We start from the raw sequence: 16,176 nt of genomic DNA, 5'->3' as shown, positions 1-16,176 counted from the left end.
GCCAAGAAAAAGGAAAAAAGGAAGACCACGAACCAAACGGGATAAGAAGCTAGGAAACATCTCGAATTGGAAGGGAAGGTCGAGGAAAAACTTTGGATCGAGGTAAAAAGACATCGCTTCGTCCAAGAAACCGCTTGATCCTCAAATATCCTGTCAAATATGGCCGTGAATCTCGAGTATTAACAAAAAGAACCGAGACTCAAATTGGAGCAGTAGGAATGAAGATTGAAAGCAGCAACAAGAAACCATAGACTCAAAAACTGGTATATAAGAGAAGATTTAGAAGCTGGAAGGTACCAAGGATGGTGAGACCACTTAGAAACGACGGATAACACAGTAAAAATTTGGAAAATTTCAAGTAGGATGTGAGGAAAAAGGAAAAAAGGAAGACCACGAACCAATTGGGATAAGAAGCTAGGAAACATCTCGAATTGGAAGGGAAGGTCGAGGAAAAACTTTGGATCGAGGTAAAAAGTCATCGCTTGGTCCAAGAAACCGCTTGATCCTCAAATATCCTGTCAAATATGGCTGCCAATCTCGAGTATTAACAAAAAGAACCAAGACTCAAATTGGAGCCGTAGGAATGAAGATTGTAAGCAGCAATTAGACACCATAGACTCAAAAACTGGTATATAAGAGAAGATTTAGAAGCTGGAAGGTACCAAGGATGGTGAGACCACTTAGAAACGACGGATAACACAGTAAAAGTTTGGAAAATTTCAAGTAGGATGTGAGGAAAAAGGAAAAAAGGAAGACCACGAACCAAATGGGATAAGAAGCTAGGAAACATCTCGAATTGGAAGGGAAGGTCGAGGAAAAACTTTGGAACGAGGTAAAAAGACATCGCTTGGTCCAAGAAACCGCTTGATCCTCAAATATCCTGTCAAATATGGCTGCCAATCTCGAGTATTAACAAAAAGAACCAAGACTCAAATTGGAGCCATAGGAATGAAGATTGTAAGCAGCAATTAGACACCATAGACTCTAAAACTGGTATTTAAGAGAAGATTTAGAAGCTGGAAGGTACCAAGGATGGTGAGACCACTTAGAAACGACGGATAACACAGTAAAAGTTTGGAAAATTTCAAGTAGGATGTGAGGAAAAAGGAAAAAAGAAAGACCACGAACCAAATGGGATAAGAAGCTAGGAAACATCTCGAATTGGAAGGGAAGGTCGAGGAAAAACTTTGGATCGAGGTAAAAAGACATCGCTTGGTCCAAGAAACCGCTTGATCCTCAAATATCCTGTCAAATATGGCTGCCAATCTCGAGTATTAACAAAAAGAACCAAGACTCAAATTGGAGCCATAGGAATGAAGATTGTAAGCAGCAATTAGACACCATAGACTCTAAAACTGGTATTTAAGAGAAGATTTAGAAGCTGGAAGGTACCAAGGATGGTGAGACCACTTAGAAACGACGGATAACACAGTAAAAGTTTGGAAAATTTCAAGTAGGATGTGAGGAAAAAGGAAAAAAGAAAGACCACGAACCAAATGGGATAAGAAGCTAGGAAACATCTCGAATTGGAAGGGAAGGTCGAGGAAAAACTTTGGATCGAGGTAAAAAGACATCGCTTGGTCCAAGAAACCGCTTGATCCTCAAATATCCTGTCAAATATGGCTGCCAATCTCGAGTATTAACAAAAAGAACCAAGACTCAAATTGGAGCCGTAGGAATGAAGATTGTAAGCAGCAATTAGACACCATAGACTCAAAAACTGGTATATAAGAGAAGATTTAGAAGCTGGAAGGTACCAAGGATGGTGAGACCACTTAGAAACGACGGATAACACAGTAAAAGTTTGGAAAATTTCAAGTAGAATGCCAAGAAAAAGGAAAAAAGAAAGACCACGAACCAAATTGGATAATATGTTAATTTATATCAAAACTTCCACCTTTTTACCAACTTTTCTTCAACCAACAATATCAACCGACTAATTTTATACCGAATGTTCTTTATTGGAGTTACGTTGCTCGGCGTTATTCGCCTCGGCGGATTCGTGTTTCCTCTGTAACGCTTGCAAAGTTAACGGCGGTAGAATTGGAAAATTCAATCCGGCTCCGGCGAAACCGGCGACTTGTTGGAAATTGGCTACGTGTTGTAGACTTTGTAATAACGCCGCCGAATGTTCTTGAGCTTTCCTTCTCAATTCGGCGACGCTGGACGAACGTTGATCTCCGCCGCCGCCCGGCGAAAGATCCGAAGCTTCGCTAGTCGCCAGAAGATTTGATGATAAACCAGACATCGGTTTGATCGGGCAGCAAGAACACAATCCCGGAAAACCTGAAACAAAACATGCAATTTTTCAATTTTGGGCGAATCACGAGCCGGAAGCTCGCCGAAAATCTGCTCGAACATTCGGGGCGAATCGGATCGATAGAAATGGGCGCAGTAATGGCCGAGAGGAGCTCAGTGCAGCGCTCGATATCGTCGTTAATAAATCTTCGTGAAGAAATTTCTCAATCGCATAAATTGATATTTTTTTCCCTCCGGAAAATTCTTAATAAATAATTTGACGTGTATCGTAATGTAATAAAGATTTATCCCGGAATCCAGCGATGAATCCCGTAATTTTGTTAAGCGAAGGGCGCTTAAGTGTCCTCTATCCACTTAGCGGCAACGCATTTTGCCGTTTTGCACCTGGGAACTTTCCAATTTATCGACTGGCGGGATTTTCTTTCGGAATTTCATTAAAACCGTTTCGGGGATAATGTAATAATCGAAATGGGTTAAAAAATTGATGAATTGCGACGGTTCATTCGAAAAATTTCCTCTCCATTATCGAAAAATCGTTTTGGGAACAGGGAAAATAGTCCGAGGGGTATAAATCTTGCGAATTGGGCGCATTCAAACTTGTGTATTCAAAAATGCGATTCGTGATTTTAGTTTTCGCGGTTTTCGACTATTAATTAATCGATTAGGACCTTGAGCTCTTTTGGAGCCCAAAAAAAGGAATATAGGCAGTCCAAAGAGGTTATGAGCCCCCCATAACTGGAATGAGAAGTGAATGAAAGACTTTCGTGGTCAGTGAGTTTTGGAAATCTCAGACGACGTGATTAGGATGGTTTATGAAGGTCCTAGAAGGTGGTTGAACGCCCTCGACTAGCAAAACCAATGAAAATTTATTGAATAGAGATCGGAGATCAGAATGAGTCGATCGAAAAGAAACTTCTTTCAGGAAATGACCGGAATTTTGGTTCAGGCGTTCCTGGAGGTGAATCTGAGAAATTCGTTGGTATCAGTGTGTAGATGGGGAAAATTTTGATCGTTGATGATTCTTATTTTGAGAAAAAAAACGCACCAATTATTTTTAAGGGTTAAAAAGGTGTACGACAGAGCAAAATCGTAATTTTTGGGCTCAATTCGATGACATTTTTGATTTTAAACTCACTCGGGCCACCTCGTGTGCCAGATTTAACTACGTTTGACATTTTTATGCGATTTTTCGGCTCATTTTTCTTCAAAAACGACGATGAAACGTTTCTAATTTTCATTAAAAAACTTCGCAGCTAAAGACAGAGCAAAATCGTAATTTTTAGGCTCAATTCGACGAAATTTTTAATTTTAAACTCACTCGGGCCACCTCGTGCACCCGATTTAACTACGTTCGACTTTTTTATGCGAATTTTCGGCTCATATTTCTTCAAAAACGACGATGAAACGTTTCTAATTTTCATTAAAAAACTTCGCAGCTAAAGACAGAGCAAAATCGTAATTTTTAGGCTCAATTCGACGAAATTTTTAATTTTAAACTCACTCGGGCCACCTCGTGCACCCGATTTAACTACGTTCGACTTTTTTATGCGAATTTTCGGCTCATATTTCTTCAAAAACGACGATGAAACGTTTCTAATTTTCATCAAAAAACTTCGCAGCTAAAGACAGTGCAAAATCGTAATTTTTGGGCTCAATTCGATGAAATTTTTGATTTTAAACTCACTCGGGCCACCTCGTGTGCCAGATTTAACTACGTTTGACATTTTTATGCGATTTTTCGGCTCATTTTTCTTCAAAAACGACGATGAAACGTTTCTAATTTTCATCAAAAAACTTCGCAGCTAAAGACAGTGCAAAATCGTAATTTTTGGGCTCAATTCGATGAAATTTTTGATTTTAAACTCACTCGGGCCACCTCGTGCACCAGATTTAACTATATCCGACTTTTTTATGCGAATTTTCGGTTCATATTTCTTCAAAAACGACGATGAAACGTTTCTAATTTTAATCAAAAAACTTCGCAGCTAAAGACAGAGCAAAATCGTAATTTTTGGGCTCAATTCGATGAAATTTTTGATTTTAGACTCACTCGGGCCACCTCGTGAGCCAGATTTAACTACGTTCGACTTTTTTATGCGAATTTTCGGCTCATATTTCTTCAAAAACGACGATGAAACGTTTGTAATTTTGATCAAAATAATTCGCAGCTAAAGACAGAGCAAAATCGTAATTTTTGGGCTCAATTCGATGAAATTTTTGATTTTAGACTCACTCGGGCCACCTCGTGAGCCAGATTTAACTACGTTCGACTTTTTTATGCGAATTTTCGGCTCATATTTCTTCAAAAACGACGATGAAACGTTTGTAATTTTGATCAAAATAATTCGCAGCTAAAGACAGAGCAAAATCGTAATTTTTGGGCTCAGTTCGACGACATTTTTGATTTTAGACTCACTCGGGCCACCTCGTGCGCCAGATTTAACTATATCCGACTTAAGCGATTCAAAATATTCTAAACGAAATACTGGCTCTATTATTGTCGGTTATATTCACTTTTAAACGTTTTCCATTTAAAAAAAAACATCAAATGAACTCAATATTTGATAAACTCACCTTTAAGTGTTGGGAATAGAGGTGGGGAAAACTGCGAAGAAAGATGCGACGCCAGATGCGGCGAAAAAAATAACGGCGGCGTATTCCGCGCGCCCGAACCGTCTAAAACTGGTCTGAAGCCACCGGAATGACTGAAACAAAAACAAGGTTACCCTCAACACCATTTTTTTCAAGTCTATTAACAATTTTTATAACCTGACCGTATTATCAAATTCAATATCGGCAAAATTCATATAAATAATGGATTTTTCCCTAATCCCTTAAAGCCGACGACTGTCAGTCCTATTTTAAAATTGATAACTTGTCAGTCGAAGCAACGATTCGGCCGCCAAAAATAATGGATGCCATCAAAAACGATTATAGAAAAAAATCTCATTGAAGGGCAATTTAAAGCCCCGCCGTTCCCTGGAGTATCTCCTTCGACGAAATACTCGATAATAAGGGTTGGTTAGACAATTTTTCAACGTTACCCACCTCCGAACCTTCCATTTAATACCTCGACAACTCTTAGATACCAACAGAAAGATAAAACTACTAAAAATAAAGCGCGGACTTCGAAATTTGTATCGACTAGAATTAAATTATTGAATTCTTAGTTGAAAGACTCTGGAATTGTATTTGTGGTTCACAATTTTTAGTTTAACGTTCCGTGGATAGAAACTGTCTTAACAGTTGTTGAAGGTGTCGAAGAACTAGCCGAAGATTTTGCTTCCACGTAACCATCAGATCTTTACGAAGAGGATCTGATGAACCAGCTGGTAATTTTGTTAAATATTCGATATTTTTTGTTGGTAAGCACATTTCGACTGTCTTTGGTATGTTTAACATCATTTAGAACAAAGAACTACAGTCGGTTTTCCTCCAGGTATCATATACCCAACGACTCGAAGGTTTTATTGCATCAACTCCTGGTTAATAACCGGGAAATCCAGAGTTTACATCATTTATCGACGTGCAGGTTGATCTGGTTCAACAGTTGTAGAAGATGATTCCTCCGCACCAACTGAGTCTTCTGGTACGAACCAATAGGAAACTAGATGAAGTTTTTGCTTCCACGTAACCATCAGATCTTTACGAAGGGGATCTGATGAACCAGCTGGTAATTTTGTTAAATATTCGATACTTTTTGTTGGTAAGCACATTTCGACTGTCTTTGGTATGTTTAACCTCATTTAGAACAAAGAACTACAGTCGGTTTTCCTCCAGGTATCATATACACTACGACTCGAAGGTTTTATTGCATCAACTCCTGGTTAATAACCGGGAAATCCAGAGTTTACATCATTTATCGACGTGCAGGTTGAACTGGTTCAACAGTTGTAGAAGATGATTCCTCCGCACCAACTGAGTCTTCTGGTACGAACCAATAGGAAACTAGATGAAGTTTTTGTTTCCACGTAACCATCAGATCTTTACGAAGAGGATCTGATGAACCAGCTGGTAATTTTGTTAAATATTCGATACTTTTTGTTGGTAAGCACATTTCGACTGTCTTTGGTATGCTTAACCTCATTTAGAACAAAGAACTACAGTCGGTTTTCCTCCAGGTATCATATACCCAACGACTCGAAGGTTTTATTGCATCAACTCCTGGTTAATAACCGGGAAATCCAGAGTTTACATCATTTATCGACGTGCAGGTTGATCTGGTTCAACAGTTGTAGAAGATGATTCCTCCGCACCAACTGAGTCTTCTGGTACGAACCAATAGGAAACTAGATGAAGTTTTTGCTTCCACGTAACCATCAGATCTTTACGAAGGGGATCTGATGAACCAGCTGGTAATTTTGTTAAATATTCGATACTTTTTGTTGGTAAGCACATTTCGACTGTCTTTGGTATGTTTAACCTCATTTAGAACAAAGAACTACAGTCGGTTTTCCTCCAGGTATCATATACACTACGACTCGAAGGTTTTATTGCATCAACTCCTGGTTAATAACCGGGAAATCCAGAGTTTACATCATTTATCGACGTGCAGGTTGAACTGGTTCAACAGTTGTAGAAGATGATTCCTCCGCACCAACTGAGTCTTCTGGTACGAACCAATACGAAACTAGATGAAGTTTTTGCTTCCACGTAACCATCAGATCTTTACGAAGAGGATCTGATGAACCAGCTGGTAATTTTGTTAAATATTCGATACTTTTTGTTGGTAAGCACATTTTAGCTGTTTTTGGTATGTTTAACCTCATTTAGAACAAAGAACTACAGTCGGTTTTCCTCCAGGTATCATATACCCAACGACTCGAAGGTTTTATTGCATCAACTCCTGGTTAATAACCGGGAAATCCAGAGTTTACATCATTTATCGACGTGCAGGTTGATCTGGTTCAACAGTTGAAGAAGATGTTTCCTCCACACCAACTGAGTCTTCTGGTACGAATCAATAGGAAACTAGATGAAGTTTTTGTTTCCACGTAACCATCAGATCTTTACGAAGGGGATCTAATGAACCAGCTGGTAATTTTGTTAAATATTCGATACTTTTTGTTGGTAAGCACATTTCGACTGTCTTTGGTATGCTTAACCTCATTTAGAACAAAGAACTACAGTCGGTTTTCCTCCAGGTATCATATACCCAACGACTCGAAGGTTTTATTGCATCAACTCCTGGTTAATAACCGGGAAATCCAGAGTTTACATCATTTATCGACGTGCAGGTTGATCTGGTTCAACAGTTGAAGAAGATGTTTCCTCCACACCAACTGAGTCTTCTGGTACGAATCAATAGGAAACTAGATGAAGTTTTTGTTTCCACGTAACCATCAGATCTTTACGAAGGGGATCTAATGAACCAGCTGGTAATTTTGTTAAATATTCGATACTTTTTGTTGGTAAGCACATTTCGACTGTCTTTGGTATGTTTAACCTCATTTAGAACAAAGAACTACAGTCGGTTTTCCTCCAGGTATCATATACCCAACGACTCGAAGGTTTTATTGCATCAACTCCTGGTTAATAACCGGGAAATCCAGAGTTTACATCATTTATCGACGTGCAGGTTGATCTGGTTCAACAGTTGTAGAAGATGATTCCTCCACATCAACTGAGTCTTCTGGTACGAACCAATACGAAACTAGATGAAGTTTTTGCTTCCACGTAACCATCAGATCTTTACGAAGAGGATCTAATGAACCAGCTGGTAATTTTGTTAAATATTCGATACTTTTTGTTGGTAAGCACATTTCGACTGTCTTTGGTATGCTTAACCTCATTTAGAACAAAGAACTACAGTCGGTTTTCCTCCAGGTATCATATACACTACGACTCGAAGGTTTTATTGCATCAACTCCTGGTTAATAACCGGGAAATCCAGAGTTTACTTCATTTATCGACGTGCAGGTTGATCTGGTTCAACAGTTGTAGAAGATGATTCCTCCGCACCAACTGAGTCTTCTGGTACGAACCAATAGGAAACTATATGAAGTTTTTGTTTCCACGTAACCATCAGATCTTTACGAAGAGGATCTGATGAACCAGCTGGTAATTTTGTTAAATATTCGATACTTTTTGTTGGTAAGCACATTTCGACTGTCTTTGGTATGTTTAACCTCATTTAGAACAAAGAACTACAGTCGGTTTTCCTCCAGGTATCATATACCCAACGACTCGAAGGTTTTATTGCATCAACTCCTGGTTAATAACCGGGAAATCCAGAGTTTACATCATTTATCGACGTGCAGGTTGATCTGGTTCAACAGTTGTAGAAGATGATTCCTCCACATCAACTGAGTCTTCTGGTACGAACCAATACGAAACTAGATGAAGTTTTTGCTTCCACGTAACCATCAGATCTTTACGAAGAGGATCTAATGAACCAGCTGGTAATTTTGTTAAATATTCGATACTTTTTGTTGGTAAGCACATTTCGACTGTCTTTGGTATGCTTAACCTCATTTAGAACAAAGAACTACAGTCGGTTTTCCTCCAGGTATCATATACCCAACGACTCGAAGGTTTTATTGCATCAACTCCTGGTTAATAACCGGGAAATCCAGAGTTTACATCATTTATCGACGTGCAGGTTGATCTGGTTCAACAGTTGTAGAAGATGATTCTTCCGCACCAACTGAGTCTTCTGGTACGAACCAATAGGAAACTAGATGAAGTTTTTGCTTCCACGTAACCATCAGATCTTTACGAAGAGGATCTGATGAACCAGCTGGTAATTTTGTTAAATATTCGATACTTTTTGTTGGTAAGCACATTTCGACTGTCTTTGGTATGCTTAACCTCATTTAGAACAAAGAACTACAGTCGGTTTTCCTCCAGGTATCATATACCCAACGACTCGAAGGTTTTATTGCATCAACTCCTGGTTAATAACCGGGAAATCCAGAGTTTACATCATTTATCGACGTGCAGGTTGATCTGGTTCAACAGTTGTAGAAGATGATTCCTCCGCACCAACTGAGTCTTCTGGTACGAACCAATAGGAAACTAGATGAAGTTTTTGCTTCCACGTAACCATCAGATCTTTACGAAGAGGATCTAATGAACCAGCTGGTAATTTTGTTAAATATTCGATACTTTTTGTTGGTAAGCACATTTCGACTGTCTTTGGTATGCTTAACCTCATTTAGAACAAAGAACTACAGTCGGTTTTCCTCCAGGTATCATATACCCAACGACTCGAAGGTTTTATTGCATCAACTCCTGGTTAATAACCGGGAAATCCAGAGTTTACATCATTTATCGACGTGCAGGTTGATCTGGTTCAACAGTTGTAGAAGATGATTCCTCCGCACCAACTGAGTCTTCTGGTACGAACCAATAGGAAACTAGATGAAGTTTTTGCTTCCACGTAACCATCAGATCTTTACGAAGGGGATCTGATGAACCAGCTGGTAATTTTGTTAAATATTCGATACTTTTTGTTGGTAAGCACATTTCGACTGTCTTTGGTATGTTTAACCTCATTTAGAACAAAGAACTACAGTCGGTTTTCCTCCAGGTATCATATACACTACGACTCGAAGGTTTTATTGCATCAACTCCTGGTTAATAACCGGGAAATCCAGAGTTTACATCATTTATCGACGTGCAGGTTGAACTGGTTCAACAGTTGTAGAAGATGATTCCTCCGCACCAACTGAGTCTTCTGGTACGAACCAATACGAAACTAGATGAAGTTTTTGCTTCCACGTAACCATCAGATCTTTACGAAGAGGATCTGATGAACCAGCTGGTAATTTTGTTAAATATTCGATACTTTTTGTTGGTAAGCACATTTTAGCTGTTTTTGGTATGTTTAACCTCATTTAGAACAAAGAACTACAGTCGGTTTTCCTCCAGGTATCATATACCCAACGACTCGAAGGTTTTATTGCATCAACTCCTGGTTAATAACCGGGAAATCCAGAGTTTACATCATTTATCGACGTGCAGGTTGATCTGGTTCAACAGTTGTAGAAGATGATTCCTCCGCACCAACTGAGTCTTCTGGTACGAACCAATAGGAAACTAGATGAAGTTTTTGCTTCCACGTAACCATCAGATCTTTACGAAGAGGATCTAATGAACCAGCTGGTAATTTTGTTAAATATTCGATACTTTTTGTTGGTAAGCACATTTCGACTGTCTTTGGTATGCTTAACCTCATTTAGAACAAAGAACTACAGTCGGTTTTCCTCCAGGTATCATATACCCAACGACTCGAAGGTTTTATTGCATCAACTCCTGGTTAATAACCGGGAAATCCAGAGTTTACATCATTTATCGACGTGCAGGTTGATCTGGTTCAACAGTTGTAGAAGATGATTCCTCCGCACCAACTGAGTCTTCTGGTACGAACCAATAGGAAACTAGATGAAGTTTTTGCTTCCACGTAACCATCAGATCTTTACGAAGAGGATCTAATGAACCAGCTGGTAATTTTGTTAAATATTCGATACTTTTTGTTGGTAAGCACATTTCGACTGTCTTTGGTATGCTTAACCTCATTTAGAACAAAGAACTACAGTCGGTTTTCCTCCAGGTATCATATACCCAACGACTCGAAGGTTTTATTGCATCAACTCCTGGTTAATAACCGGGAAATCCAGAGTTTACATCATTTATCGACGTGCAGGTTGATCTGGTTCAACAGTTGTAGAAGATGATTCCTCCGCACCAACTGAGTCTTCTGGTACGAACCAATAGGAAACTAGATGAAGTTTTTGCTTCCACGTAACCATCAGATCTTTACGAAGGGGATCTGATGAACCAGCTGGTAATTTTGTTAAATATTCGATACTTTTTGTTGGTAAGCACATTTCGACTGTCTTTGGTATGTTTAACCTCATTTAGAACAAAGAACTACAGTCGGTTTTCCTCCAGGTATCATATACACTACGACTCGAAGGTTTTATTGCATCAACTCCTGGTTAATAACCGGGAAATCCAGAGTTTACATCATTTATCGACGTGCAGGTTGAACTGGTTCAACAGTTGTAGAAGATGATTCCTCCGCACCAACTGAGTCTTCTGGTACGAACCAATACGAAACTAGATGAAGTTTTTGCTTCCACGTAACCATCAGATCTTTACGAAGAGGATCTGATGAACCAGCTGGTAATTTTGTTAAATATTCGATACTTTTTGTTGGTAAGCACATTTTAGCTGTTTTTGGTATGTTTAACCTCATTTAGAACAAAGAACTACAGTCGGTTTTCCTCCAGGTATCATATACCCAACGACTCGAAGGTTTTATTGCATCAACTCCTGGTTAATAACCGGGAAATCCAGAGTTTACATCATTTATCGACGTGCAGGTTGATCTGGTTCAACAGTTGAAGAAGATGTTTCCTCCACACCAACTGAGTCTTCTGGTACGAATCAATAGGAAACTAGATGAAGTTTTTGTTTCCACGTAACCATCAGATCTTTACGAAGGGGATCTAATGAACCAGCTGGTAATTTTGTTAAATATTCGATACTTTTTGTTGGTAAGCACATTTCGACTGTCTTTGGTATGCTTAACCTCATTTAGAACAAAGAACTACAGTCGGTTTTCCTCCAGGTATCATATACCCAACGACTCGAAGGTTTTATTGCATCAACTCCTGGTTAATAACCGGGAAATCCAGAGTTTACATCATTTATCGACGTGCAGGTTGATCTGGTTCAACAGTTGAAGAAGATGTTTCCTCCACACCAACTGAGTCTTCTGGTACGAATCAATAGGAAACTAGATGAAGTTTTTGTTTCCACGTAACCATCAGATCTTTACGAAGGGGATCTAATGAACCAGCTGGTAATTTTGTTAAATATTCGATACTTTTTGTTGGTAAGCACATTTCGACTGTCTTTGGTATGTTTAACCTCATTTAGAACAAAGAACTACAGTCGGTTTTCCTCCAGGTATCATATACCCAACGACTCGAAGGTTTTATTGCATCAACTCCTGGTTAATAACCGGGAAATCCAGAGTTTACATCATTTATCGACGTGCAGGTTGATCTGGTTCAACAGTTGTAGAAGATGATTCCTCCACATCAACTGAGTCTTCTGGTACGAACCAATACGAAACTAGATGAAGTTTTTGCTTCCACGTAACCATCAGATCTTTACGAAGAGGATCTAATGAACCAGCTGGTAATTTTGTTAAATATTCGATACTTTTTGTTGGTAAGCACATTTCGACTGTCTTTGGTATGCTTAACCTCATTTAGAACAAAGAACTACAGTCGGTTTTCCTCCAGGTATCATATACACTACGACTCGAAGGTTTTATTGCATCAACTCCTGGTTAATAACCGGGAAATCCAGAGTTTACATCATTTATCGACGTGCAGGTTGATCTGGTTCAACAGTTGTAGAAGATGATTCCTCCGCACCAACTGAGTCTTCTGGTACGAACCAATAGGAAACTAGATGAAGTTTTTGCTTCCACGTAACCATCAGATCTTTACGAAGAGGATCTAATGAACCAGCTGGTAATTTTGTTAAATATTCGATACTTTTTGTTGGTAAGCACATTTCGACTGTCTTTGGTATGCTTAACCTCATTTAGAACAAAGAACTACAGTCGGTTTTCCTCCAGGTATCATATACCCAACGACTCGAAGGTTTTAGTGCATCAACTCCTGGTTAATAACCGGGAAATCCAGAGTTTACATCATTTATCGACGTGCAGGTTGATCTGGTTCAACAGTTGTAGAAGATGATTCCTCCGCACCAACTGAGTCTTCTGGTACGAACCAATAGGAAACTAGATGAAGTTTTTGCTTCCACGTAACCATCAGATCTTTACGAAGGGGATCTGATGAACCAGCTGGTAATTTTGTTAAATATTCGATACTTTTTGTTGGTAAGCACATTTCGACTGTCTTTGGTATGTTTAACCTCATTTAGAACAAAGAACTACAGTCGGTTTTCCTCCAGGTATCATATACACTACGACTCGAAGGTTTTATTGCATCAACTCCTGGTTAATAACCGGGAAATCCAGAGTTTACATCATTTATCGACGTGCAGGTTGAACTGGTTCAACAGTTGTAGAAGATGATTCCTCCGCACCAACTGAGTCTTCTGGTACGAACCAATAGGAAACTAGATGAAGTTTTTGCTTCCACGTAACCATCAGATCTTTACGAAGAGGATCTGATGAACCAGCTGGTAATTTTGTTAAATATTCGATACTTTTTGTTGGTAAGCACATTTTAGCTGTTTTTGGTATGTTTAACCTCATTTAGAACAAAGAACTACAGTCGGTTTTCCTCCAGGTATCATATACCCAACGACTCGAAGGTTTTATTGCATCAACTCCTGGTTAATAACCGGGAAATCCAGAGTTTACATCATTTATCGACGTGCAGGTTGATCTGGTTCAACAGTTGAAGAAGATGTTTCCTCCACACCAACTGAGTCTTCTGGTACGAATCAATAGGAAACTAGATGAAGTTTTTGTTTCCACGTAACCATCAGATCTTTACGAAGGGGATCTAATGAACCAGCTGGTAATTTTGTTAAATATTCGATACTTTTTGTTGGTAAGCACATTTCGACTGTCTTTGGTATGTTTAACCTCATTTAGAACAAAGAACTACAGTCGGTTTTCCTCCAGGTATCATATACCCAACGACTCGAAGGTTTTATTGCATCAACTCCTGGTTAATAACCGGGAAATCCAGAGTTTACATCATTTATCGACGTGCAGGTTGATCTGGTTCAACAGTTGTAGAAGATGATTCCTCCACATCAACTGAGTCTTCTGGTACGAACCAATACGAAACTAGATGAAGTTTTTGCTTCCACGTAACCATCAGATCTTTACGAAGAGGATCTAATGAACCAGCTGGTAATTTTGTTAAATATTCGATACTTTTTGTTGGTAAGCACATTTCGACTGTCTTTGGTATGCTTAACCTCATTTAGAACAAAGAACTACAGTCGGTTTTCCTCCAGGTATCATATACACTACGACTCGAAGGTTTTATTGCATCAACTCCTGGTTAATAACCGGGAAATCCAGAGTTTACTTCATTTATCGACGTGCAGGTTGATCTGGTTCAACAGTTGTAGAAGATGATTCCTCCGCACCAACTGAGTCTTCTGGTACGAACCAATAGGAAACTAGATGAAGTTTTTGCTTCCACGTAACCATCAGATCTTTACGAAGAGGATCTAATGAACCAGCTGGTAATTTTGTTAAATATTCGATACTTTTTGTTGGTAAGCACATTTCGACTGTCTTTGGTATGCTTAACCTCATTTAGAACAAAGAACTACAGTCGGTTTTCCTCCAGGTATCATATACCCAACGACTCGAAGGTTTTATTGCATCAACTCCTGGTTAATAACCGGGAAATCCAGAGTTTACATCATTTATCGACGTGCAGGTTGATCTGGTTCAACAGTTGTAGAAGATGATTCCTCCGCACCAACTGAGTCTTCTGGTACGAACCAATAGGAAACTAGATGAAGTTTTTGCTTCCACGTAACCATCAGATCTTTACGAAGAGGATCTAATGAACCAGCTGGTAATTTTGTTAAATATTCGATACTTTTTGTTGGTAAGCACATTTCGACTGTCTTTGGTATGCTTAACCTCATTTAGAACAAAGAACTACAGTCGGTTTTCCTCCAGGTATCATATACCCAACGACTCGAAGGTTTTATTGCATCAACTCCTGGTTAATAACCGGGAAATCCAGAGTTTACATCATTTATCGACGTGCAGGTTGATCTGGTTCAACAGTTGTAGAAGATGATTCCTCCGCACCAACTGAGTCTTCTGGTACGAACCAATAGGAAACTAGATGAAGTTTTTGCTTCCACGTAACCATCAGATCTTTACGAAGGGGATCTGATGAACCAGCTGGTAATTTTGTTAAATATTCGATACTTTTTGTTGGTAAGCACATTTCGACTGTCTTTGGTATGTTTAACCTCATTTAGAACAAAGAACTACAGTCGGTTTTCCTCCAGGTATCATATACACTACGACTCGAAGGTTTTATTGCATCAACTCCTGGTTAATAACCGGGAAATCCAGAGTTTACATCATTTATCGACGTGCAGGTTGAACTGGTTCAACAGTTGTAGAAGATGATTCCTCCGCACCAACTGAGTCTTCTGGTACGAACCAATACGAAACTAGATGAAGTTTTTGCTTCCACGTAACCATCAGATCTTTACGAAGAGGATCTGATGAACCAGCTGGTAATTTTGTTAAATATTCGATACTTTTTGTTGGTAAGCACATTTTAGCTGTTTTTGGTATGTTTAACCTCATTTAGAACAAAGAACTACAGTCGGTTTTCCTCCAGGTATCATATACCCAACGACTCGAAGGTTTTATTGCATCAACTCCTGGTTAATAACCGGGAAATCCAGAGTTTACATCATTTATCGACGTGCAGGTTGATCTGGTTCAACAGTTGTAGAAGATGATTCCTCCGCACCAACTGAGTCTTCTGGTACGAACCAATAGGAAACTAGATGAAGTTTTTGCTTCCACGTAACCATCAGATCTTTACGAAGAGGATCTAATGAACCAGCTGGTAATTTTGTTAAATATTCGATACTTTTTGTTGGTAAGCACATTTCGACTGTCTTTGGTATGCTTAACCTCATTTAGAACAAAGAACTACAGTCGGTTTTCCTCCAGGTATCATATACCCAACGACTCGAAGGTTTTATTGCATCAACTCCTGGTTAATAACCGGGAAATCCAGAGTTTACATCATTTATCGACGTGCAGGTTGATCTGGTTCAACAGTTGTAGAAGATGATTCCTCCGCACCAACTGAGTCTTCTGGTACGAACCAATAGGAAACTAGATGAAGTTTTTGCTTCCACGTAACCATCAGATCTTTACGAAGAGGATCTAATGAACCAGCTGGTAATTTTGTTAAA

At 39.1% G+C, this 16,176-nt stretch overlaps 1 protein-coding gene across 1 annotated transcript in view; it reads right to left on the bottom strand.

Annotated features, from left to right (window-relative positions):
• Positions 1–837: 837 nt before the first annotated feature.
• The window catches only part of LOC130443487 (dorsal root ganglia homeobox protein), a 106,253-nt gene continuing 90,914 nt past the window's right edge, over positions 838–16,176 (bottom strand). The window contains exons 6-7 of the mRNA XM_056778155.1: positions 4,834–4,964; positions 838–2,286 (exon numbers count right to left, since the gene is read on the bottom strand). Of these exons, the coding sequence (XP_056634133.1) occupies positions 1,943–2,286; positions 4,834–4,964 (475 nt within the window). The 3' untranslated portion in view covers positions 838–1,942. The remainder of the gene's footprint in view (positions 2,287–4,833; positions 4,965–16,176) is intronic.

Source organism: Diorhabda sublineata, chromosome 4 (assembly GCF_026230105.1).
Source record: "Diorhabda sublineata isolate icDioSubl1.1 chromosome 4, icDioSubl1.1, whole genome shotgun sequence".
Classification (NCBI taxonomy): Eukaryota; Metazoa; Arthropoda; class Insecta; order Coleoptera; family Chrysomelidae; genus Diorhabda; species Diorhabda sublineata.
Note: the sequence above shows the minus strand (reverse complement) of the source record. Positions and strands in the feature narration are given on the sequence as shown.